The 27,513-nt window shown below is 45.4% G+C and overlaps 1 protein-coding gene across 5 annotated transcripts in view; it reads right to left on the bottom strand.

Annotated features, from left to right (window-relative positions):
- Positions 1-20,213, bottom strand: part of Pcsk5 (proprotein convertase subtilisin/kexin type 5) — a 394,004-nt gene extending 373,791 nt beyond the window's left edge. For all 5 annotated transcript variants that reach the window (XM_070035766.1, XM_070035767.1, XM_070035769.1 and 2 more), the window contains exon 1: positions 20,007-20,213. In XM_070035766.1, the coding sequence (XP_069891867.1) occupies positions 20,007-20,189 (183 nt within the window). In that variant the 5' untranslated portion in view covers positions 20,190-20,213. The remainder of the gene's footprint in view (positions 1-20,006) is intronic.
- Positions 20,214-27,513: the final 7,300 nt, after the last annotated feature.

Here is a 27,513-nt window from a genome sequence, read left to right as displayed (position 1 = left end):
GCTTACCCACCAGCTGTTGAAGAAATGACCAATGAACTCACAGCCTCATAAGCAGTAACAATTATGGTGTTAAGCCAATGAGTTCTGGGAGATTTTTTTTTTCTGAGGCAGGTTGATACTCTGCTCCCATGGGTATATAAAGTCCTAGAAGGTAGGCAGTATTATACACTGCTTAGAACAGGGCTCAGCGCAGTTTGCATATTCTAAGACACTAATGTTGAAGGAAAGAATGATGGTAAAGAGATAAAAGTGAAAGCAGTGTGTGCTAGAGATCATCCTCATGCTGAGAGGCTAGCAAGCGGCAGAAATCCTTTCTAGGTTCACTATAGTCTGTCTTTTCAGAATTAGGTTGAACAATATAAAATTTGGACTACAGTGATGAAAGCAAAAGGAAAAAAAAAATCTAAGATGAGTTCCAGAGCCTCACACCTGTAATCCTAGCTACTCAGGAGAATGGGTTCTGAAGATAAAGGTCTGAAGCCACCCTGGGCAGACAAATCTATGAGACTGATCTCTAATTAACCAGCAAAAAGCAAGTAGAAGTGTGGCTGAAGTGACAGAGCATCAGCCTTGAGTGAAAGGGGAAAAAGAAAGCTAAGAGAGTTCAAGCCCCAGCACAAAAAAGAAAAAAAGGAAAAGAAAATCCACATGTTTACATGCATGTGTAACACTTTTTTTGAAAACCATTTTGAATGCATGTGTTTACTTTGCTTTAGACGGTACCGCCTTGTGCTGCAGAATATTTTTCACATTATGAAGCACTTACTCTCCTCATTTTAAGTTATCTCAATTTTTAGTAGATCACAAATCAGCAAACCAACTCATTTCATGTTGCTTTAATTCTATCTCAGCAAAGAAGAAAAATCTGCTACTTTGGATTCATTTCAACAGCTGGAAATTCAGGCCATCACTTTTTATATCTCAGATGTTCCGTACTGTGTCCACATAGATCAGAGAGTACAGCTCCCCACATACTCTGAAGCAAGTTCTCCAACCATGAAGGACTAACATCCACTGGAGAAAGATGGCAAACTCCAGTGGATCTTGTAACAGTGGCTATCATGATTCTAGAAGCACAATGTGTCGGCTGAGAAAGCACAAGCAACCCTTGTAGGCCAGTCGAGAGTTCTCTATTCTAGACAATTGTTTCTTTCTTTTTTTCATGAGCTAATGTATCACTATGTTGTCCTGGCAGGCTTGGAAATCTGGGACTCCAGACTCCAACAACTCTTGTGCCTCAGTCTCCTGAGTAGCTGGGACTGCAGCAACCATCTTTTGAAGTGCAAATTTAATAAGTTATTTTTCATTTGATGAGAAAAATAAAAGACAACCTACAACACTCTAGATGTCTATTTTCCTGCAAAAGTTAAAGAAAAACCTTGAATTTTCTAAGGCTTACTACTCATTAACAGGTGTATCTGAACTCATGCAAAGAACTGAGAGTTAGTGTGTAACAGGGTAACAGAGAAACAACTCTAAGGGCAACTGAGCTTAAAGATTTTCAAGGTTACCTTCAAGAAGTATAAATCTCCTCTAATGCAGAAGGCCAAGTATACACATTTGCAAGCTCCTGTGTTGCTTCTTGCTTTGTGACACATGTAATTACCAAGCGAATAAGGAGCAACACGCAAACTGGAGATCAGTCAGTGAGGCGTTCATATTAAATCACAGGGTTCTTACTCAGAGCATTTTCGAGGTCTCTTTCCCTCACCTTTAATCCATACTGTGCTTGAGGCTTAGGGGAAAAAAAATGATTTGAGATTGGACTTTTGTGATTAGTCAGGATGGGCAAAGTTCTACTGTGATAACAAATGACCCCATGAAACTCAGTCATTTGAACAAAGGTTTACTTCTATCTCATGTCCGCCGGGCCCTGACCGGAGGAGCGCTGCTGACAAGCCCCAAGGACACAGACTAATAAAGCAGGGGCCATCTGGAGAGCTGCCAACCACCCAGGCAGATGCAAACTGCCACAAAGCCTGCCCTGACTGTTACGGAAGGGACATATGTCACTTTTGTTCATGTTTCACTCACCACCGAAAGTCACCTAGCCACATTTAACTCCAAATAACAGGGAAATTCAATCTTATCCAACAGCCAGGAGGAGAAACAAAAAACTTCAGTGGACAGTAATAAGTGTGATGATCTACATGTATCTCTGCTTCTTCTACTCACCAGTGGTATACCCATTTCATGTCCTGAGGGCATTTAATTGAAGAGCACTCTTCTAGATGAATCGGACAAGAATCTTGTCTTAAAAAAAAAATATCTAAAGCCTAGGGCTGGTAGCTCATGTGTAATCCTAGCCACTCGGGAGGCTGAGATTTGAGGATCATGGTTCGAAGCCAGCCTGAGCAGAAAAATTCATGAGACTCTTATCTCTAATTAACCACCCAAAACCAGAAGAAGTGGAGCTGTGGTTCAAAGCAGTAGAGTGCTAGGCTTCAGCATGACCAAAAAAAAACCCAAAACTTTAACAGCAGAGATAAAAGAGATGATGATTGTTGGACGGATTAAAAAAAAGGAAAAAAAAATAAGAGGGATATGCCAAATGTCCATAAAAGGAAGCATACGCATTCAAGGTTCCATGACAGCTGTTTAAACACTATGAGTGTTTCACTTTTTTCTTTCTACTGGGTGCTGATACTTGAACTCAGGTCAGGGCCAGGTGCTCTTATTTAGCTTTTTTCATTCAATGCTGGTACTCTACCACTTGATTCACAAATCCACTTCTGGCTCTTTGCTGGTTTATTTTTCTGCTTGGGCTAGCTTCAAGCTCAGATCCTCAGATCTTAGCCTCCTAATAGCTACTAAGATTACCAGTCCAAGCCACCAGCACCTAGCCTGTTTCCCGTCTGAGAAGGACACAATCCTGTCCTCCCAGTGAGAATTACAGGAGTTGAAGTAAAGAAAAAATAGATATAGAAAAGAGTGCTAAATGAGGAGTAGAGAAAGACGAAGACGAGGATGAAGGCTCTTTGACCACAGAGGAAGAAAGAGTAGGGATTAGTTAGAATTTGTGCAATAATCCAAAGCCATAAATGAAACAGGCCTTTGCTATTGAGACCATCACAAATGAGAGAAGGAAAATGAATCCCAAATCATGTATCTCATGAGAAAATTTTGCTTTCCCATCTCTCTTTCATCTGTTCCAGAAAATAGCAATTCATCTTTCCTGCTATCAGCCCTAAGAGGCAGAAGTCCTGTTTGTTTGAGACTTCGATCTGATGAAAAACAGAATAAGTCAGATAGGAAGATCCATCTCGATGGAGAGAGGTTAGCTTCTGGCCGTACCCCACCAAGAGAACGTCCCTTCTGTAATGAAAGGGAGTTCACTCCCCAAGAATATTTGTTCTATTTGTCCTGAGTTTGTTTCCTATCTCCAAGGATATTTCAGAAGCCACTCCTTAAAATCTGAACTGCAGGGCTTAATTGACATGTTTGTTCTGGAATCTGCAAATCCTTCCTCTCATGAAGCTTTCGCTTCAGCGTTTAGACCCTTGAAAAACAGCCAAGGTAGGTAGATCCTGCATGAAGTCTGTGACCATCGTGAGATTCTACTCTTTCTTTCACATGGAGCTTTTAGGGCCCTCAAAGGCAAGCTGAGTCTGCCCATATTTGCACTGTTTCCACACAAACTCAAAGCTACCTGTGAGCCGATACTCTTTGTACTAGTAGACCGGGTCTTTGTGGAGGAGATGCTATGCTCTTCCATTTTTTTTAATAGACTCAAGACTTCTACTGCCACTTTAGGGAGATTATTATCATAGACAGAAAGATCGTTCGTGAGGGCTTGCTGAGATGCACGGAAAAGCCACCAGCCCTCAGGATAAACTGGTTCTCCAAGGGGACGTTATCACATTGAATGCTGTGGCTCTCACAAAAAAAGATCGTGGAAGTCAACATCAGAAAGAATGGCCCTGGGGACAATGCCAAGGTTTGAAACACTAAGAGGCAGGAAACCTGGGCTTCAGAGTCTACACACGTGAATGATTCGTGGATCCTGATCACTGCTTTTTACTAGATCCACTTTATGGAACATACTGTGAACCAATGAGCCTTTCTATGGACCAGGCTGGTCAGAAGAAATTTGCCATTTTCTTCTATTGCCCAAGTTTACTTTGCATATATCACGCACATCTGCAACTTACTTCATGATCCAAACACGACATAGCGTGCTTCTATAGGGTGGGGTGCCATGCCACAGGTTAGAGTAGTAGTAAAGTCTTGCAACAAGAAGAAACAAAAGAAGAGAAACGTAAGCTACACTAAATTTCCTAAGAGAATTTTAGGAAAATTACTATGGGAGTTTATGAATTGGAAAATCTGAGTGATTTTTACCTATACCTTTATTTTACCTATACTTGTAGAGCAAAGTACAAAGAAATGAGATTGGAGCTGAGATAAAATTTCAGAAAAGCAAGGCATAATAATAATGGCCTAGAAACAAGAAAGCATTCAGTATGGTATCTGGGTAACTGTGGAAGTCAGGGTTGGGTTTATTAAAGGACAGAGTAGGAGAAAGGAGAGTTAAGCACTTTCATACAAGTAGGTACAGGCCTTTCAAAGCCAGAGAAGGAATTGTTTCTTAATGCACTGGGCAAAGGGAGCTAATGGGGGTTCAGCACCAAAATGAAATGTTCACACCATCTTCACGATCATCATCTCTGAACATCTTTGTCACCAGACTCCACTGACGTGGGCTGGCCTGGCCTCCTCCCTTGGGACTTTGCCTTTGCAGTCTCCTGTGTGTGGACCCCTGGGTACCTAGACCACTTTGTAGTTGGTTCCTTCCTAACAAGGAGGTATCTAACTCAGAGTTTCCTCTTGATAAGCCTCCTGTACCAACCCAACTAAAAGTAATTTTCTCCATGATTTGCTATCCAGCAGCACTTGTAAATTTGAAATCATCTGATTCAGGTCATTACTGGCTGAAAGTTTGTCTCTCTGGACGCTGGAACATAAGCTTCTTTCGGAGCAGGCAAATGCAATTATGCCTATTCCATTGACTGACAAACAGTATAGGCACTCAATAACGATTCTTAACTGCTTTGTATAGATATAACTCACCTATTTAAAGAACACTACTCAGCCAGGAAATGGTGGTTCATGCTTGTAATTCTAGCTGCTCAGGAGGCTGAGAGCTGAGGCTTGCAGTGGGAAGCCAGCCTGAACAGACAAATCCAAGAGATCTTTACTTCCGATTAACCAGCAAAAAGCTGGAAGCAGAGGTATGGCTTAAGTGATAGAGCACCAGCCTTGAGCAAAAAAGCTAAGGAACAGTGTCCAGACCCTAAGTTCAAGCTCTAGTACTGACACAAGAGAGAGACAGAGACAGAGAGACAGACAGAGGCAGAGACAGAGAGAGAGATTAGATAGAATAATACCCAATGGTTTTTGGTATAGTAAATTGTGCAAAAATCACCACAATCAATTTTAGGACATTTTTGCTACCAATCTTCAAATATTCTTATACCTATTAACATCACTTAACATTTCCTACTAACTCTTCCAGCCCTTAGCAACCACCAATCTACCTTCTATCTCAATAGATTTGCCCATTTTTCATTTTATACCAACCGAATCATGTGGCTTTTTATGGGGTTTGAGCTTGACACTCTACCTTTTGCCTCAGTTTATTTTTCAGGAGTATCTTTCAGGTTTTGTCCATGGCTGGCCTCAGACTGCAATCCTCCTTTCTATGCCTCTAGTGTAGCTGATATCTAATAAGTGGAAAGCACCATGCCCGGCTTGTTGATTGAGATATCTCCCTAAAGGTTTTCCTGGACTGTTCTCAATGATCCTACTGATCTAGACCAGCTGGAATTACATGCACTGGAATCCATCCCTAGCCAGAATTTCACTTTTATTACAGGAAAACATTCCATTGTATGGATATACCACACTTTATTTATTCTCTCATCAGTTTGATAAATAAGTTATTCAACCTTTTGACTATTATGAATAACACTGATACAAACGCTCTTTCTGTAAGCTTGTACGTACAAACAAATGTTTTCCTTCCTCTTGGTTCATACGTAGGAATAAAGTTGCTAGGTCCATACAGTAGCTTTTTTCAATTTTTGGTGGTACTGGGTTAAGGTTTGAACTTGGAGTCTCCAGCTTGCTTGACTGGCATTCTGCCATTTGAGCTATACCTCAACCCTGATTTGGGCTAATTATTTTGGAGCTGGAGTACAGTGAACTTTTCTGGGTAAGCTGGCCTCAAGCCATCGTCCTCCAGATCTCAGTTTCCTGAGTAGCTAGAAATACAGGCATGTGCCTCGGGCAGGGTCCATGGTAGTTTTGTGTTTAACCTTTCAAAGAATTGCCAGACTGGTTTCCAAGGTGCTTTTACACCTTTACATATTCCTGCCAGCAGGCTAGGAGGGTTCTAATTTCTCCCTATTTCCTTGGACACTTGTGATTATCTGTATTATTATTATGTCCATCCCAATGAATATAACTAGTTATATTGGCTTATGTTTGCCTGACAAATAGTGAGCATCTTTGCATGTGCATATTAGTCATTTATATATATTTTTTGGTAAAAGGTTGACATATCCATTGAACCCATTTTTAATTGAGCAATTGGTCTTTTTATTAGCAAGTGTGTATTTTTAATCCAAATCCTACATCTAATATGATACTATTTTCCCCCCACTCTGTGGGTTATTGGGTTTTTTCCTAATTTTTTGTAGCATCCTTTTGAATCAATCAATCAATAGTTTAGCATGAATAAAAAGCCTGTGGCAGATCAGTGAAGGGACTGGCTTTCCGGATCAGCTTACAACTAGGCACAGTGACATCGCCCTGTGATGGACGAGAAGAAGGCAGCAAGATGGTTAGTAATCTTATCTACTTAGGAGCCTGAGATGCACAGAACAGAAGTCCAAAGCCAGCCCGCAGAGAAAAGTATGAGAGTTAACCAAGTAGGAGTTAACCAGCAAAATGCTGGAATGGATGAGTAGGTCAAGTGGTAGAGTGTCAGCCATGAATAAGAAACCGAGTGAGAACGTGAGGTCCGGAGTTCAAGCCCTGATATCAAGAAACAAAAGAGCTTTCCCTGAAATGCAGACTGTAGGAAATCCCATGTGGCCAATCGTTCTTAATTAGAAGACTTTGAAATGGATACTGTTCAAACACACACACACACACACACACACACACACACACACACACACACACACACACACACACACACACACACACACACACACACACACACACAACTTAATGCAACCAGCACAGGCCCAAGGATAAGTCTACACAGCTATTGATATTTTGCTTACAAAGTTTACGATAAAGGTCCAGGGGTTGTCTTCCTTCCCTGTACTGTTTGCAAACTAGTGAGCACTACCCAGGTTTATTCTGGTTGAGAAACGTGGACTTGAGAAAAGAAGGTACAAGCCTAGGAACATAGGTATGCAGAGAATGGTATAATTTTACAGCTGTAAAAGCCTCCGTGTATAGAAAAATACCAGACCTTTTATGTGTGTAATACTATACTTACTATAAAAATATCAGCATTTAAAAAAAATCAGTCCTTGAGTATCCATACTACACACGCACACGCGCGTGCGCGCGCACACACACACACACACACACACACACACACACACACGACGGAGGAAAGGAAGGAGAAAGGGAAAGAGAAGGGGGGGAGAGGGAGAGACAGAGAGAGACTGTCATACTAGGACACTGGGAAAGCCATCAAGGAAAGACATGCTTTTAATTAAATCTTCATTTCAATGCTGACATGTTATCCAAAATGTAATTTCCCTGAGAGAGAATTAACCTCTCAGATAATGAACCAAAGATTGTGAGTAACTTAGTATTTCTTTTGTGATGCTAACCTAAATTAACATAAAGATTAACATACAAATGCAAACAAGATTAATGCAATATTACAGAGCCATCTTAAAGTGTCATATATTATAAAGAGAACAACCTATAAATAATTTTAAAAGGCGCAGTTTAAAATATCTCTGTACTCCTGTAGGCAGTAAAGTTTAGGAAAATACATAAAAGGCACATTCACAATTCAGCTTCATTGTGCTACAAAAAAAATGTATACAAAGGGCAGACTTTGTGACATGCGAATTCATTACAGTTACCATTATTTGTTACAATACAAGATGGACGAGAACCTCAAACATGACACAGCACACGCTATGTGAAAATCATCTTTAAATATTACTTCTGCTCTTGCATTCTCTGTTGACGTTGTTTCTTCTTTAGGCACTGCTCCATTCAATCTTCAATTTTCAAGTCAAATAAGGGGAAACACATTTGGGAGTTGAAAGTAATCACCAAGTTGTCTGTTGTTATCCCTTAAGTTGGTATAAGACCTGCCGTTTGAGTAATAGCACGCAGTTGTGTAAAACAGAGATAATGCCTACATTTATCCCAGAAGAATTAGAATACGAGCAAACCTTGTGTTTATCTGCTCGGTGGGTAGACCAGCACAATGACTTGCAATCCCTGCTAACAAGCCTTCCAATATTGCAGCCTCCAATTTCTTGACTCTTTCCAGCCCTCTAGCCCTCACCTGTTCCCTATCTATTAGTCCCCCTGTGTGCCCACATTCTGGACTTCAAGTATAATAGATCTACTTAGTAGATCTTAGTAGACCTGTATGGGGTGGCTCTCATCTATCCATCTCTATGACTAATCTTGGACATGTATTAGAGTAAAAGGGGACATTCAAAGCAGTCATGGGAGAATATGGCTGGGGGCCTGCCTAGCAGGTGTGAGGCCCCGAGTTCAAATGTCAGAAACTCCCTCCCTCCTCCCCCGCCTCCCAAAAAAAAGACATTTTAGCTGGGCACTGATGGCTTACACTTATAACCCAAGCTACTCACAAGGTGAAGACCTGACAAGATCACAATTTGAAGCCAGCCCAGGCCAGGAGAGTCTGAGATTCCATCGCAACCAGCAAACACCCATACTAAAGGTGTGGCTCCAGTGGTAGAGTATAAAAAGCTAAGAAATATACAAGTCGTTATGTCAAAAAGCGAACTTTACAAGGGTGGGGGATGGGAAGGGGAAACAAAGGAGGAGGCAACAATGCTTGATAAGGTATTTTCACAATTAAAAAAAAAGAGAGAGAGAAGAGAAGAGGAGGCAGAAAAAGGCCATGTAAGAGAGATGGGAGTATAGGGGGCACTCTGAGTAGAAGAGAGATAAGGGAGATGGAGTAAGGCATCACCTAAACTTCAACAGAGATCACAACTCGGACTGTGATCAGCTCGGACACGTGAGTCAGGTGGTTAAAGAGCAAAAGGAACATAGAAAGAGCCTGGTTACGTTCTGACTGCTCATGTGTTTTGTGGAAGCAGGAAGCAAAATTGCCATCTGAGGCAGAGAAAGGGAGGAATGATGACAGATAGGTTGAAGGATGGAAAAACATCCAAAAATGAGTCTTGGAAAGTAAGGAGAGAGAAATGAATGAAGATGGTGGGGCAGTTTGGAGAAAGGAAGAATTTAAATGATCACAAAAGAGAGACTTTGAAAGCACAGCATCCAGGAAAGAATATGGAATTTGGGTCAGAAAATCTGGGCATGGGGCAAAGGGGGAGAGGAGTCAACTATGTAGAAACAGAACAGAATGATGATTACAGGGGATGGGGAGGGAGAGAAAACATGGAGACTGAATCAAAGAGCATGCTTTCACAGAGTGGGGATAGCTAGTCACCTGGGAAAGTACTCCAAGTAGTAAACAGTGCATTGCTAATGGATGTTTCATTAGGACTACATTTTGTGTACTGTTATTAGTAAATAAACACAAACAGAGACGTATCAATGTTATTATTCTACAGAGATATAAGCAAATGACTATGTCTATTACCTTCAATATTTGTCTCTGTTTGGATATCAATGATATGTACATATAGAGAGCAAAGCATTGTGTTGTACATCTTTAAATACACTATAAAAATAAATTTTAAAATATTTTCATTAGACTTTTTTTTTGCAAGACTGGGGTATGCATGTAACTTGAGTGATACCCCTTAATCTTTTTTTATTTCAAGTTTATTTTTGACAAAGGGTTCTAGGCTTTTGCTTGGCTTGCCTTGAAATATGATTCTTCTACATCAGTCCACACACACACACACACACACACACACACACTCACACACACACACACACACACACACACACACACACACACAGATTACAGACAGGCAAGTACCACAGGCCTTACTCTTGTTTTAAAGGCAAGACTAGGAATGTGGCTTAGTGATAGAGCACTTGCCTAGCATGCACAAAGCCCTGGGTTCAATTCTTCAGTACCACATAAACAGAAAAATCTAGAAGCGGCACTGTGTGGCTCAAGTGGTAGAGTGCTAGCCTTGGGTAAAAGAAGCTCAAGGACAATGCCCAAGCCCTGAGTTCCAGCTCCAGGACTGGCAAAATATAAAATAAAATAAAATAAAATGCTCCTGCAGATTGTCCTGATTTCTGCCATGAGGATCTGAGTCCTCCATTCTATGCTCTGCAGGCTAAAACTTTACAGCTCTAATTACATTCTTCTGCCTCCTCCCCTACTTCTTAGCAAAGCTTAATGCATGAGACTTTGCAAATCTTTCCCTAATCAGGACTTCCATTTTCCTTACCAATAACAGCCCACAGCCTCTGCCTCTTCCAGTTCTTTATACGCTCTTTACTTCTCGGGCATGATTGAACCATACTTACCTGCCCAGAACTCCTTTCTCTTGTTCTTATAGAGTGGTAATTATGAGATTTAAAAAAAAAAAAAAAAAAGGCCTAGACTCTTGAGAACAGAGAATGTCTTACGGTCTATATGTATCCTGGTGGACTCTCACCTTCAATAGATACTCTCTTGCCTTAGGGATTTCTAATCTTATTCTCCCTGATAATACTGAAACACCCTTGCCTAGGCATTTATTGCTTTATATAATCTGATCTGTGGTGGAACCATTCCTGGCCTCACATCTGTTTTCCCTTATTCTACTAACAGCATTTCATTTTCCTTTAGGGAACTGTCCCTCCCCAAATACTGGATGACCTCGTTTAAGGTCAACATCTCCCACACCTCAAGCAAGGTTGGCCATGGGCCTTAAGCTGACCCACCCAAGTACTGCCACCCCTCTGGACAAAGACTGGCCTGGAAATGGGGACATGACCTCACTCGGTGATCAAGACCAACTGGAGTCTGTTTTCGGGATTCATGTCAATACTGGGTAAGACAGGTAGTGCTAGGCTACTTGGCCAAAGCACTTGTCTGAGACTGAAACTAATACATGGAATCACAGAAACAGCGGCTATGAGCACTATGGCTTTGCGATTAGATGTCTTTTGTTTTTTACTCTGGACTCTACATGTTTCAGAATTCAGAAGCCTTCAGATGAGAAAAACACAGCAGTGCTCAGACTGGAGTATTGTCTGTGTATACACACACACACACACGCACGCGCACACACACACACACACACACACACACACATATGTATATATATTCCATACCTAGATAAGAACAACACTCCCACAGTCAAACTCATTCAGATTTCTGTGGCTCAACAAAATGTCATCATTAATGTTGTTATGGTCAGGATTGATTTTGCCATTAACTAAGTTAATGGCTGCTGGGCACCATTGGCTCAAGATGATAATCCTAGCTGCTCAGGAGGCTGAGATCTGAGGGTGGAGGTTCAAAGTCAGCTTGGGCAGGAAAAGTCCATGAAAGTGAAGCCATGGCTTCACTTTCAATGGTAGAGCACCTGCCTTGAATGTAAAAGCTAAGGGACAGCACCTAGGCCCTGAATCCAAGCCCCAATAACAGACCATCACACAAAGCTGCAGTCAATCAGCCAACCAATCAATAAATACATGATTTTGTCTTGCAATGCCTATACGTATTATACATATTCAAATTGTACAACTGGGACCCAGGAAGAGTTAGCTGGGTGTCTGGTGACTTGTCCCAGCCCCACAGGGGAAAGTAGAAGCTCAGGGAGGAGCAGGAACATAGCCCCAACTCCTCTCTCCTTCCACCCCATGGTATCCTCGATCAATAGTAAGAATGTAAAAAATCACACGATGGTCCTCTGCGGAAGCCCCTCTACCACAGCATTTTTCCATTTTCCTTTGAGCAGCTCCCTGGTGCCCTTATACCATATGCAATGTTCTCTGTGCCTCCTTTCCGCTCTATGTTTATTTTTATTATAAGGATACCTGATGTTTACCTCAATCATGTAAGGTGAATGGTATACATGGTCCCCTATTTGAAAAATAAGAGACTCTTAAAGTCAAATTGCGAATGAAATCACCTTGAATTTCTCTTAAGCCCAACTCTGCTCTTCCTTTCTTTCAGGTCTTATTTTCCTGCCAGGACTGATCTAAACTAAGGAGATTACTGGCATCGATCATTCCTCCTTAGTACTCTCAAATGTCACTATGTGATCTGAACTGTATGAGCAATGTCACTCTGTTTTCTGTGCAAATATTATTAGATAAAAACAAAAAGGAGGTGGTCATGAATGCCTCATGCCTCATGCCTGTAATCCCGGCTACTCAGGAGTCTGAGATTTAAGGATTAAGGTTCAAAGCCAGCCCAAACAGAAAGTCTACGAGACTCCTATCTCCAGTTAAACATCAAAAAACCTTGAGAGGAGATGTGACTTCTGTGGTATAGCACCAACCTTAAGCAATAAAGCTAAGAGAGAGTGACTAGGCCCTAAATTTAAGCATCAGTTCTGAGATAGATAGATAGATAGATAGATAGATAGATAGATAGATAGATAGATAGATAGATAGATAAGGAAACACAAGTATACCTGTGTATGTATACACAGGAAGCCATAGCTTTTTGTCACTGACTTCACTCTGAATTAACCACACAATACAGCTGTGAAGTACAGCGATACCTGGAAACACTACAGGCCCGGGGAAAACCCAGACACTGCTTCACAGAACTTGGACAAACACCACAGATATTCCTCCCAGCCCAGGGGAAATTTCTGGGTCAGGGCTCCCTCTCTCTCAGCCAGAGTCAGACAGAGCTGGATATTTTCCCAGCACACTACTACCCTGCCTCTCTGGCTGACCTTTAAGGTTAAAACCTCTGGATATCAGCCCATGAAAGAGAGTGATAAGGTAAATCCAGTTGCTTTGAGGCTGACAAAATATGCAGTTTTTCATTTCCAACAGACCCCTCAATCCTCAGGGGCCACATCACAAGCCATTCCTGGTCCATGAGGTTAATGTCACAGATCCACCATCATCAGGCCATGCCCTCTAAATGACTCTTTCCAGCCAAGGTTCCTCTATTCTCCCCCCATTTACTTCATCCTGAGAAAAATGCACACCAGAGTAGCTAGTTGAGGTCAGGGCTCAGGTTCTTGGATGCGAACAGCTGCCTTGTACAAAGCCAGATGTGTCACACAAGGACCATTCTGGGATTACAGCATCAATTTACACTGCTGTTCACAAACTATCTCAGAATTACTACTAGAAGCATACAGTCCACGACCACACAATCCAGCCGGCTTGCTGAGTTCCCTAATTCCACCTAGAGCCGTCAGAGCACCCTGTGCACTGGTTACCACCATCTCTCCATTTCTTACCGTCACTAGAGCAGGAAGATTCAGGACATCTCTGAACAAGATTCTTCCTGCTCATGTATCACTTTCTCCTTATTTGAAAATTATTCTCCAGACTTTATTCAGGTAAATGACATTCAGAATCAAGACACAGGGCTGGGAAAGTGACTCAGTGGTAGAGTGCTTGCCTTGCATGCATGAGGCCCTGGGTTTTCAAAAAAGCCAGAAGTGGCGCTGTGGCTCAAGTGGTAGAACGCTAGCCTTGAGATGAAGAGCTGAGGGACAGCGCCCGGGTCCAGAGTTCAGGCCCCACAGCTGACCAAAAAATAAATCAAGACATAACTCCAAACACACAACTGAACATAAACTTAGGGAAGATGCTCTACAAAATAACCAGTCTTCAGATACTCTTATCCCTCTATTCTATCTCCAGCCAAGCTCATCCTGCTTTTTTCTTTTGTCGGTACTAGGGCTTGAACTCTGGGCTAGTGTGTTATCCCTTAGATTTTTTCATTCAAGTCTAACTATCTACCACATGAGCCACAACTCTACTTCCAGCTTTTTGATGGTTAATTAGACATAAAAAACTTGTGGATTTCTCTGTCCAGGTTGGCTTTGAACCACAATCCTGAGACTTCAACCTCCTGATTATAAACATGAGCCCCTGGTACCTGGCTATCTATCCTGTAATAATTAAAGGATAAATAAGGATATATATTTTATGCTTTTCCTCAGCTCAGGGTATGGCCGGTGTGGTAGAGCACCTATCTAGCAAGTGATAGGCCCTGAGTTCAAAATAAATTACTTTTCTGATCTTTGCCTTTTGTATCTGTCTTTTCTTTTTTTTTTTTTTTTTGGTAGGTCATAGGGCTTGAACTCTGGGCCTGGGAGTTGCTGCGCTCTTCAGCTCAAGGCCAGCGCTCTACCACTTGAACCACTACACCACTCCTGGTTTTCTGGTGGTTAATCGGAAATAAGAGTCTCACGGACTTTCCCGCCCAGGCTGGCTTCAAACTGCAATCCTCAGAGCTCAGCCTCTTGCGTAGCTAGGATTACAAGTGTGAGCCACCAGCTCCCAGCACATCTATCATTTTTAAAATGTCTGTCTTGCTGGGCACTAGTGGCTCACACCTGTAATCCTAGCTACTCAGGAGGCTCTGCTCTGAGGATCACAGTTCAAAGCCAGCCTGGGCAGGAAAGTCTATGAGACTTATCTCCAATGAACCACGAAAAAACCAGAAGTGGTGCCGTGGCTTAAGTGGTAGAGTGCTCACCTTGAGCTGAAGAGCTCAGGGACAGAGTGCATAGGCAAGAGTTCAAGTCCAACAACTGACCAAAAAACAAACAAACCAAAACAGTCCTTCCTTCCCCACACTTAAAGTTTTAGATCTCACTTACTTCAATCTTTCTCTACTGATTTAGAGTCAACAAACCTCCCAGTAAGCTTGACTGTGTCCTGACCAGTGCATAGTTCACTCACTCTGTTGTTTTGCCATTTTTATCATTTTGCAGATGAACGAGAGGGGCTTCATTAGGTTCAGTGGCTTCCTGGCTCTACAGCCTGGCCTGCGGTCTCTGCAGAGTTTGCAAGTCCAAATGCTGTTTAGGGGCGCTCCTGGTAAGGTACCCAAGGTTGGCTGGTAACTGGTTTCATTTCTGGAGACTCATTCAAGGTAAGTTACATAGCAGTGGGAATGGAGAGGGTATTACAACTAACCTCAAGTCTGGAAGCAAGGCTTATAGGCAATTTTCAGAATAATCAATACAGCTATTACCCATTGAAAACTATCTGTTCACAATGATCTTCTCCTTAGAGTTAATGACCAGAAACTACCCAGGAACCATTGGCTAATGCCTACAATCCTAGCTGCACAGGAGGCTGAGATCTGAGATTCAAGGTTTAAGTGTAGCCCAGGCTGAAAAGTTCACAAGATCTTATCTCTAGCTAAGGGACAGGCTCCAAGTTCAAGCCCCAGTACCAGCACAAATAATAACAATAATAAGCTAGACATGAATTCCTTATTATAGAGTTAATATGCACAAATATCTACTATGAGCAAGTTGTCCAGTTTTATTCCTTTAAATATAATTTAAATTTTCTAACTGGCAGGCTTTCTACTCAAAGGGTCAGAGCACAGGATGATGAATTAGGGAGATTAGTGACAGAGGACAAAGGCCTCTTTCCCTTCTCCATGAAGGCAAATGGACGTGCACCCCTCCTCCCTTCAGCCAGCCCAGCAGGTGCCGCCAGTGCCAGATACGAAGAAAAGAGAGTATAGGCAAAGCATTCTGTAGCTCAAACACTACCAAGTAAAACAGGAGCTGGCAGGATAACAAGGACTAACAAGGAGTATGGTGAGGTATCACTTCAGTATATCAAGGCATAGCCGTGCATAAAATAGAACACTTTGTGAAAACTTTTGAAAGCATAATGCAGTCTCTATAACCTGAGGCAAGAAAACCCTTATTACTCTTGCCTTATAGAGTCCTGTCCCTGTTGCTTGTTTGTCTGATTGCTTCTTGTGTTACTCAGTGTATCTTTTGTGAGCTTATGCTTTTTCTATAGAAATCTCCAGGCCAGAAAGCTTACCCCTGGTGGCTTTTAAATGCTAAGATGCTACAGCAAAACATTACATTGATATTCTGAGTAGGCTGTCCAATTTGTAGCTTTATTATAGTAAAAATTCACTATCTTACTCACCTAATAGACTATCATACAGAAGATATCAAAAGTATTACTAGGATAGCAAAATGGCTTCAGAAATAATTACCAGTCATAGTTTCAGTTTTTGACACAAGAGATGAGATTCTTATGTCCAAGTGGGCAGAAACAGCAGAATATTCCAGAGACATTTGCAAATTAGTAACTGCCCTCAGCTGAACCACAGATGGTTTATTGCTAGAAAGAAAGAATAACAAAACGAGGTCTAAGGTGTTAAAAGGCCAGTGCAGTAAAGGATGAATAAGAAATACATTTGGTCCTGACAGTGCAATATAGTGAATAAGAAATACATTTGGCCCTTGCATGTGTGAACTCGGTTCACCATCCCAAAAACTCAGGATAGGCTGAGCTCCTTTGATCTGGAGGGAGAAATGCTTTATCCTGCAGAGCAGTGGATCTTTTTACAAAGGTTACAGCTTCAATTTCAGGGCTTCTCTGCAACCTCAGTATGCACTACATTTCCTTATTGAGGTTGTAAAAGTCACAATAAACAGCATTTGGTACTATCTGCATGTAAATTTCTTTGGTATTACTTTTAAAATGCAAAGCCAAGGATCTTCATATCATAAGGCATTTTCTAAAGTCAGATGAGGCTGGAGAACATGACTTGTGCTCCTTCAAAAGGGAGCTGGGCCAGGCAACAGCCTGTGGCTCACTCTGTCATCCTAGCTACTCAGGAGGCTGAGATCCACAGATCACAGTTCAAAGCCAGAAAAGTCCAAGAGACTCTTATCTCCAATAAACCACTCAGAAAACCACTCAGAAGTGGCACTGTGGCTCAAGTGGTAGAGCACTCGCCTTGAGCTGAAGAATTCAGGGACAGCGCCCAGGTCCAGAGCTCAAGCCCCAGGACCCACAAAAAAAGAAAAGAGAAAAAAGAAGAAGAAGAAGAGGAGGAGGAGGAGGAGGAGGAGGAGGAGGAGGAGGAGGAGGAGGAGGAGGAGGCAGCAGCAGCAGCAAGTGTGTGGTTCCAGGGTAGGAAAGCAAGACTTGAGCGAAAAAACTAAGAGGCAGTGTCCAGACTCTTGAGTTTAAACCCCAGTACTAGCATGCATGCATGCAGGAGCACACTCTCACACATACACACACACAATTTTAAGTAGGTTGGATGACAAGTTTCTCCCATCACTAAAGAATCTGCCAGATTCCGCAACATCCATGTTATTGTATCTGTGAGTTCAGAAAGATAGAGGTACCTCTTCCTTGGAGAAATGACGTTACTTCTGAGTGTCAGGAAGTATAGGTTTGTATAAACCCAGTGTCTGCGAATTGTGACTAGATCTTTGTTTTTGAGCCACTAAAAAAAGAGTTCGGGGCTAAGGGAGCTTCTCTTTTCTCTTTTTTACCTCCACAAGTAATGGACAGACATAGATTCATAAAAAAAGGCAGGACTCCTGGGGAGTGGCCCTGGACCAGTGCTGATCACAGCTTTGCCACTGTCTAACTGCTGATGTCATAGCAGCAACTTCTCAAGACTCCTGTTTTCCTCATCTGCTGTATATGAAACAAGAGTCATCAAAGAAGGTCATTTTCAAATGAAGAAATACGTTGTATCATCCAGATGTTGGTGGTTCACACCTGTAATCCTAGCTACTCAAGAGGCTAAGTAAGATCTGAGGATCACAGTTCCAGGAAAGTGTTCTTGAGACTCTTATCTGTATTTAACCACCTCAAAGCCAGAAATAGAGGTGTGGCTCAACTGGTAGGGCACCAGCCCTGAGTACAGAGGTTCAGGGACAGCACTCAGGCAGTAAGTTCAAGCCCCAAGAGGGGGGGGAGGGAGAAAGGAAGGGAGGGAGGGAGGGAGGGAGGGAGGGAGGGAGGGAGGGAGGGGAGGAAGAAAGGAAGGGAAGGGAAGGGGAAGGAAGGGAAAGGAAGGGAAAGGGAAAGGAAAGGAAAAAGGAAAAAAATATCCTTCCAAATATGCTTTGGCATATAGGAGATGTTCAATGTTAGCAGAACCTGAAAGGTGTCTTGGAGAAGAGTATCAGTGCTACTGAACTTCAAGTGTTGGTCTTTCCAGTCCCATTACTGGGAATCAACTTTAAGCTCTGGTTTTCTTTTTTAAAAAGCCGGGGGGGGGGGGTAGACCTAGAGGGGAGGTTTTCTTGGTGCCCCTTGCCCCTTGCCCCTTGCCCTGCTCCGCCTGGCTTCCCGAGCACAGGGCTCCTCCCTCTGAGAGGGCAAAGAGCACCACCTCGCCCTCCCCACGGAGGGCGGCCCCGCTTGCTCGCGGGGGAGGGGGGAGTCCCCCGGGGGGCGGGGGGGGCAGGGGAGGGGAGGTGTCTGGTCTTCCAGGACGTGGCCGAGCTCGGCGGCAAACGGCATCCGAAGCCATCTGTGCTCAGGCGGGGACGGAGGAGGGGGACCCTGGTGGCACCAAATGGCACCTCGGGCTCCGGCTCCCCAGCCCTGGCCGGGTGCGTGCAGCGCACGCCCGGCCCCAGAGCGCGCGGGCTGGAAAGGCGCCCCCGCCAGCCCGCTCCCCCAGAAGCCGGCCGGCCCGGGCCAGCCGAGGGCCAGCCGTGGACTGGCAAGGAGGAGGCCCGGGACGGGGCCCCTCGCAAAGCCCTGCGCACCCCTCCATCTGAAAGGGAGAGAGGCCAGAGGACGAAGGAGGAGCCAAGATCACCTCCAAATCTACGCCGCTGCCCCCCCACACCAGCGTGGAAACCCTGCGGGGGGCTCCTGAGCAGCACCCCCGTTTGTTCCAAAGGCAACACCCTGCTCCCCTTTACAGCCCAGCCCCAGTCCCCGCGGGCCTCGCGCGCCGGACGCCGGGCAGTCTCCCCACTTCCCACCGGCCAAGGCTCTCGGAAGTTTTCCATCGCCTCTCGCTCTCCCCCCCCCCGCCCCTCCGCGGGGAACCCCACGCGGACCCCGGCGACCCCACCCCACACCCGCGGTGGCACGGCGTCCGCCCCCCTTCGCGCCCCTCTCCACCCCCCCCCCCGCCACCCCAGTGCCTGCGCCCCGCGCCCGGCGCCCGGCGGCTCCCCGCGCCTCGAGGAAGAGCAAAACTTTCTGGGTTAAATTCAGGTCGGCGCCACGGGGTGGGGGTAGGGGTGGAGGGAGCTGGTCTCTCCCGGGCGGGCGCTTCACCGGCGAGCCCGAGAGAGACGGACAGACAGACAGACAGACAGACACAGAGAGACAGCGCGCGCTCGTGTCCCCCCCCAACACACACACGCACACACGCACACGCACACACACTCCCGCGGGGACCTCTCCTGAAGTCGCTGTAGTGTTCCTAGATAGACTTCCCGGGGTCACAAAGGTCCAGTGAAGTCTGCCCTACGCGAGAGCGTTTGCACAGCTGCCCCAAGAAAATAAAAAGCAGCGAAAGAGGGGGTGATGGTGATGATGGTGTGCCTGCGTGTGCCTGCGTGTGGAAATGCCGCGCAAACCACACAGGAAGCCCGGCGGCTCGGACGCGAGTGTCCGCGAGTGTGCGCGGCCGAGCGCGCGCCGGCGGCGGGAGCATCGCCCGGGAGTTGGGGCAGCCGCTGCGAGCGCACATCTGGAAGAGGGGACCGGGGGGGGGGGTTCCCGGGGGTCCCCCCTTCCCCGATCTGGAGGAGACAAGAAGCCGCCCACCCCCGCCACCCCCTTCCCCACACCCCACCCACCCACCCCTTCCCCGATCCCCGCCACCCCCTCCCCACGCCTTCCCCCAGGGGGCGAGGGAGCCGGGGCAGAGCCGGGCCGGCGCGCGTTACCTGTCCGACGTTGACGAAGCCGTACTTGCTGGCGATGCGGTCGGCCTCCGCGAAGCCGCCGGCGATCTTGACGGCCCAGTGGTTGGTGTAGACGCGCGCCCGGCACCCGGGGAGCAGGCAGCCCGCCAGCAGCGCCAGCACGCACAGCAGGTCCGGCCGGCCCCGGCCCCGGCCCCAGCCCATGGTGGCCCCGCGGCGCCCGCGGGCGGCGCCTCCCTGGGCCCCGGCGGCCGGTGCTCGGGCGCTGGCGGGCGGGCGGGCGGGCTCGGCGCGCCCCGAGCGCGGCGCGCACAACTTAACTTCTCCGGCCTGGGCCGCCCCGGGTGCGCGCGCGGGCTCCGGGCGGCGGCGGGCGGCGGCGCGGGGCGGGCGGCCGCGGGCTCGGCGAGCCCCCCTCCCCACCTCCGCCTCGGGGGAGGGGGAGCGGAGCCGGGAAGCCTCCGAGTCGGCTCCTAGACCATCCCCGGGGCCGGGCTGCGTCTCCCCGGCTCTTCCCGGGCCGGCCGGCGGGCGCGGTGGGCGAGCGCTCCGCGGCCGAGGGGGCGCTCGGGGCGGCTGCGCGAAGTGAGACTGGCGCCCTCCGCAGTGGGACGGCGCCGGCTCCGCTCCCGGACTCTCCAGACTCGGCGCTCGCTCCTCCCCGGCCCCCCCCCCCGCCTCCCCGAGAGTCCGGAGCTGACCGGCGGGGGGCGGTGCAGGCAGCGGCCGGGCGCCCCCTCCGCCGGGCCGGGTCTCCCCCGCGCCCTGCTCCCCGCTCCCCGGCGCTCTCCTCCGGCACGCGAGGAGTGTGAGCGGCAAATGGCAGCGGCGCCCGCTCCGCATAAATGACTCCCCCGCTCCCCCCGCACCCCTCCTTCCCCCTCTCCCCCCACCTCCCTCCCGCCCCTCCCCAAAGAGGCCGCAGCCAGGCGCCAGCCCGGTCCTAGCGCCTCCGGGTTGCCCGAGCCGAACCCTCCCGGGCTCCCCGGGGCTGCCCAGGCCGGGTCCCCCCCACCGGGGCTGGGGAGGGGGAGCTGGGGGAGGGGGAGGGGGTCGTGGGGGGGTGTTTGACCTGCACTTCCCTCCGCCCGGTTCGATCTGCCTGCATCTCCCGCCACTCCACCCCCCTGCGCTCGCGGGTGGCGGGTGAAGCGAGCCCCCCCCCAGCCCCTCGTCCCCCCCTCCCACACGTCCTCACAGATCGGCGTTTCGGGAAGGTCGTCGCCCGGGTGTCAGCCCACCAGACCAGCAGCCCCAGAGTTTCACTTCGTTCGCCCTTCCTGCTTTTCAGCGACTGTGGGTTTGCGCTGCACCGCCCCCCCCCGGACCCCCGGACCCCCGGACCCCAAGACGCACCAACTCGGACCGCAGCCCCTCCCCAAGTGGGCTGCCTGCTGGCTGGGGACGCGGGGCCACGCGCCGCGGGCGGACGTGTCAGACCCCAGGGCCCCTTCAGTTCATTCAGTTGGATGTGCACCTGATGGAAGGTTCTTGGCTTCTCCAAGCGAGGGGAACGGTGTCCAGCTTTTCCAAGCACGGTCCTGGAAAAGTCAATGGCTTTTCTTTTCCTTTTCTTCTTTTTAAATGCAGCTCGATTTCAGTGCCCAGGAGCTTTTCCTGAGCCTCTACCAGTTGAGCCACGCGCCCACTTCCAGCTTTGTGCTGGGTAAGTTAAAATGCACCTTGCTTCACAGCACCAGGCGTGTTAGGATGTACAGGCAGAGAGAAAGTTAAAAATGCAGGGTGTGCACACATGCAGCAGGGGGACTCACTAGCCCCTGTGTTGAAAATGAACTGCACAACTTGTAAGTGGGGATGGAAAGGAAAAACTGGGAGAGAGGGCAGGAAGGGTGGCATTTACCTGACTGAAATAACTCTAACCCCTTTGTACACCACCCTTACAATAATGATCTAAAAAGTAAGTTAAAGAAAAAACAAACAAAATGCCACGTGCGGCCAGGCCTTGTACTGCCTCAGGAGCAGTAACTGGGGGGGGGGGGGGGACTAGGGGAAACTGGATTAGCCTTCTTCTGGCTTCTCTTAGGTTTCTTTTCGAAGATGAAGGGATCTATTGGTTTATTGTCAGAAGAAGCATTGTCTCTAATGAAACAATTCAACTGCCCTACAAAGTTTTCACTGTAGAAAACTCTGGCTCTCTTCTATAATCCTAGCTGCTCAGGAGGCTGAGATCTGAGGATTGCTGTCAGAGAAGCCAGCCTGGGGAATATAAATCTGTGACTCTCATCTCTAATGAACAAGGGAAAAAATCCAGAACTGGTGGCATGGCTCAAATAGTAGAGTGCCAGGAAGGAGTGAAAAAGCCAGCTGAAAGTGGCACAAATACATGCATATACATATGCGAGTGCACACACACACACACACACACACACACACACGCTTTCACCATAACCCTAACTCATCTTGCTTTTTTTTTTTTCTTACCTCTATCCATTACTTGTTTTTCTTCCTAAGGACTAGCTGAGTGCATTTGAGAGTAATCCATCGCTCAAGGATGAGGTTATCTGAAACATAACCGGCCGATCTTAACTTCCAATAGCAGCATAACATTTTATGACATTTTATGCATTGTGAAAGTCTGCTCATATCATTGAATCATGCAATCAAGCCTAGAAAATAACATTTATTCCCTATTATTGATGAGGAAGTCGAGAATCTAAAGAATTTAGTCATTTGCAGACAGGCACATATACTCTTCATTCATTTGTTTGACAGTTTTAACATATCTCTTTGGAGCAGTTAGTTCTGGGCACTGGAGAAGAAGGAGTAAAGGTAAGGGAGACACAAAATACTAGTGGAATTGAAATTCAGTGGTGTATGCATTATCATTTATAAGTAGAAAAGCATAAACACAATCCCTGGCCTTAGAATACTCATATAGTTCAACTACTGACCAGTTCTTTGAGCGCTATTTCCTCCACCCTTTGCCACCTTCATAGTTTTTGTTGTTTTGTTTTGTTTTGTTTTGTTTTTGCTAGTGCTGGGCCTTGAACTCTGGGCCTGGGCACTGTCCCTGAGCTTCTTTTGCTTGAGGTTAACACTCTACCAACTGAGCCACTGTTCTCTGTCCAGCTTTTTCTGAATAATTTATGGGTGAAAGAGTCTCACAGACTTTCCTGCCTGGGCTGACTTCAAACTGTGATCCTCAGAGCTCAGCCTCCAGAGTAGCCAGGATTACAGGCATAAGCCACTGGCACCCAACCATCCGTATTTGTACCTAGAAACATTACTTTATTCTTCTGGAATCTGGTAGGTTTCAAATGAAGCAACAGGAGTTCAATCTAAATCTCAATATACAAAGAAGGAAGTCTACCTGACCATAATCTATAGTAGAGTGGCCACTCATAAGGAACTGTGTGTGTGTGTGTGTGTGTGTGTGTCTGTCTGTCTGTCTGTCTGTCTGTCTGTGTCTGTGTGTCTGTGTCTGTGTGTCCTGGAACTTGGGTGCTATCCCTGAGCTTTTTTTTTTTCTCCCAAAGCTATCTAGCACTCTAACCCTTGAGCCAGAGCTCCACTTCTGGCTTCTTTTTGGAGTTTTAATTGGAGATCAGAGTCCCTCAGACTTGCAGCCCCTCCTGGCTTCACCTCAGTCCTCAGGTTTCAGCCTCCTGAGTAGCTAGGATTACAGGCACGAGCCACCAGCACCTCACAAGGAAGTTCAGGAGTCACATTTGAAACATGGCCTGGAGATTTCTTTCTGGGACAAGCCATGTTGCCTCTGGGCTTCTACTTCTGAAAGAAATGAAGAGCAATGATGCAACAGACTTCCAGAGGCATAGACTTGCTCATTAGTGTGTGTGTGCACGTGCGCATGCACATGTGCACGCACGCACGTATAATGTGCTTCTCTTTTTTATTTCCATTAACACTCTTGTGTTTTGCAAGCATGCTCTGCTTGGGATGCTGGGCATAAGATAGAATGGGAAATAAGGAAAGAAGTGGAGAAATCACTTGTTTGTGTTGTAAACCAAATCCTGGGTTGGGTTTACTCAGTAGAGCTTTTTTTTTTTCTTTTTGGACACATGTATTTTTTGAAAGGAAAGAAAAATACATTTATTTGTTAAACACTTGAATGTGGATTTATGCTTCTTATATCCACTCGCAGCTAGCTGTCTTCTGGCTCAATTATAAGTGCATTCTTTAAAAAGCGTGCCTCTTAAACCTAACTGACATCAAAGTAGTCCTCCTCTCTCCACACATAGCTCTGGTCTTCCTGCTTTGTAATTTCCCTTAATGAACTCATTAGCTTCCCTGTTAGCCAAGGCTTAAAGCTTCTAGATAAGGATCAATAGTTGCAGCCAGGAACTGTCTGACTTCAGGGCCTTAAGCATTCAGATTATGACAGTCAGCTCCATTTCAAATATTTCAGTAGGCAAAAGGAGGTAGGGCTGGTAGAATAGTCGTAATTAGTTCAAATCACTGAAAAACAAGTTGAAATACAATAATTACATAAATGCTTCCTTTTTGTTAAGAAAATGTGAGTGAAGGGCAGTGAACAGAAATCTAAGCAGCTTAGTAGAGGGAAAAAATGAACAGGAATTCTAGGAAGGCATATTTTGAAATTGCAACCTGGGAAGCATTTGCTTTATGAGAGATCATATTTCTTCCTCTGCTAACTCTTCTTCTGGAAACTAGCAGATTTCCTGCTAGCCTGTGATTATTCTGTGAATCAATGGTAAATTCATAGTGGGTCTGTTTGGAGCTGAACAAGGGGGAAAATGTCACTGGACATTCCACTGCCTGGTAAAAAGTTACCCAGTCCTTGAGATCCTAAATGATTTTCTGGTATGTTAAATTCAGGATTGGCAGAGAAAGCTTATCAAACTGAATAATGATAATAGATCATGGGTAATACCAATATTTACTGAACATTTACTATATGCCAGGCACCAGACCAAATATATTTCAAGTCTGAATCTCACCGATAGACTATCAAAACTGAAGGACACCTTACATATCACATAATCTCACTTCTTTATTTAATAGATACAGATACTTAGGCCAATAGGAAATCAGTTTGGAGGACAGTAAACCCACTGAGGAAATACATGTTTAATGAAAGAATAACATAAATGGAAGCATAAAAGGCTGTATGAAGCAAAAACATTAGTGGGTTATGAACCAAGGATTACCATTCATCTAATTTCCATACCTGCTTAAATAAATGCAATGGAAGTCAGTTGATGGTGGCTTATACCTGTAATCCTAGTTATTTAAGATGCTGAGATTTGAGGGCTGAGGTTCAAAGCCATCCCAGGAAGGAATGTCCATGAGACTCACCTCCAACTAACCAGCAAAAACATGGAAATAGAAGTGTGGTTTAAGTGGTAAAGCACCAGCATTGAGGAAAATTTTTAAAAAGCCAAGGGACAGTAGCCAGTCTCTGAGTTCAAGCCCTCAGTGTTAGCACAATACGTGAATGAGTAAATAAACAAATTAATTAATGTGACAGGAAAAATGGAAACTTTCCTTTTCAGATCCCTTAGGTATTTAACCACTGCCACTTGAAATTACAATGCATTTCACATATGAGCCTAAAAACACTCCAGAGCTCGATATTATATTTACTGCCACACATTTACAATATCTTAAGACACTAAATTTTAGTAAATTTTAGAAAGCTTCAGTTCCTTTGACATGTTTGAGGTTGACTTAGATTGGCATTATTGACCTTCCTCTGTAGAAATTCAAATCCTCAAATGATAGACTGATGCGCAGAAAAGCTCTCCAATTGGATCCAAAGTATGAAAGTTGCAGATGATCTCTTCACGTATGAAGGAACTGAAGTGAACAGTCAGCTTCTAGCTTCTACCCTTACAGAGAGCAGAGTCCTCTTCAAGAGAGTATCTCCACCTCAAACTTTAGGGAGGAAGCAGGTTGGGAAGGAGGGGAGAAGCCAAAAACCAGTCTTGAGCCTTAGTTTCATGCATCAAAATGTTTAAGTCCCAGGCCAAGGACAACATGCTTCCCCCAAGAGTCAATACTTACTTGTGCCTCTGGGTGCACAAAGTATGTGCATGTTATGTTATTGCTTCTTTGGTTGCCAAGAATTCCTCAGAGCATTGGGGATTTAGCTACAACTTACTAAACAAATTGATCTTGCTGGGAAGACAAGAGTTAAATGTGCTTTAGAAATTAAAATATGTTTTTGAAGGAGTAGTTGATTCATTGACACCAAATGAGACATTTTCAGTCAAAACATTCTAAATCTAACTCAGTATGACTTCTGCTTGTTAATCTGAAGCAAGGCAAATCTTGAAAAACATTTCACAAACACCTGTGTGTTCGTATTCCCTTATGGTCACCTCTCACTTGTATGTTAAAGAACTTCATAAAGAATGCACATAGATAGACTTTACCTGGCGAAGGCCGGTTCCTTGATGTGGTGTCTTGATATAATCAAATGAGCAACGTATGAGGAGATGTTATGTTTCTGACAGCTCATGACACACTGGTTTACAATAGCATTATTTTTAACTATATAGGAATACACTCTAAAGAACAGTATGCCAGGTCCTGGTGGCTCACACCCATAATCCTAGCTACTCAGGAAGCTGAAATCTGAGAATCCTCATTCCAAGCTAGTCCAAGCAGAAAAGTCCATGAAACTTTCAAATAACTAGCAAAGCACTGGAAGTGTTGGTGTGGCTCAAGTGGTAAAGCACCAGCCTTGAACAAAAAAGATAAGCAAGAACAAGACTTTAAGTTCAAATCCCAGTGCTGGCACTTATTTTAAGATTAAAATTCATAAAGTAATGGTAAAAAAGTATAGTATAGGAAAACTATAAATCTAGTTATTTATTAGCAATATCAAGCGTCCTGTATTTCACAAAATTGTGTGTCATAGACTTTTTGTTGTTGTTTACAGTAGTGAGGATTAAACTCAAGGCCTCGTGCTTGCTGAGTCATGTCTCAGTCCTGTGCTATAATGTTATGCAACTAGTTGTTTGTGTACACCAATATCACCTGAGTTTACTCATGACACGCCTGAGTTAGGTATTGTGCTACAGTGTTATGATGGGTATGTTGTTACTTGTGATAGGAATTTCTCAGATCTACTCTAGTCTTTTGAGACTATACAGTGATCCCTCACCAACTGCAGGAGTTACGTTCCAGAACCCTCCACCCTCCACAATAGGTGAAAATCCACAAAGTAGCAGCTTTAGCTAGTCGTCCCTGGCTACATCATAGTTCACATCTTGCTACTTTGCGGATGTTCATCTATCACTGGCGTCTCTGGAACGTAGTTGAACTATACCAGTATTCTAAGGCCAGAGATTGTGTTTGTGCTTTTCTACTTATAAATAATAATGCATACGCCACTGAATGAATTTCAATTCCACTAATACTTTGTGTGCCCCTTACCATGGCTCCTTCTCCAGTGCCCAGAATGATATGATATGAGCTCGGCTAGCTGCTCCAAAGAGATATGTTAAAACTGTCAAACCAATAAATGAAATGAACAGAATATATGTGTCTGTCTGCAAATGATTAAATTCTTTAGATTCTC

The sequence above is a fragment of the Dipodomys merriami genome, unplaced genomic scaffold, assembly GCF_024711535.1.
Source record: "Dipodomys merriami isolate MVZ:Mamm:240054 unplaced genomic scaffold, mDipMer1.0.p SCAF_26, whole genome shotgun sequence".
Taxonomy (NCBI): Eukaryota; Metazoa; Chordata; class Mammalia; order Rodentia; family Heteromyidae; genus Dipodomys; species Dipodomys merriami.
The sequence above is the reverse complement of the archived record's forward strand: the minus strand, read 5'-3'. Positions and strand labels throughout refer to the sequence as shown.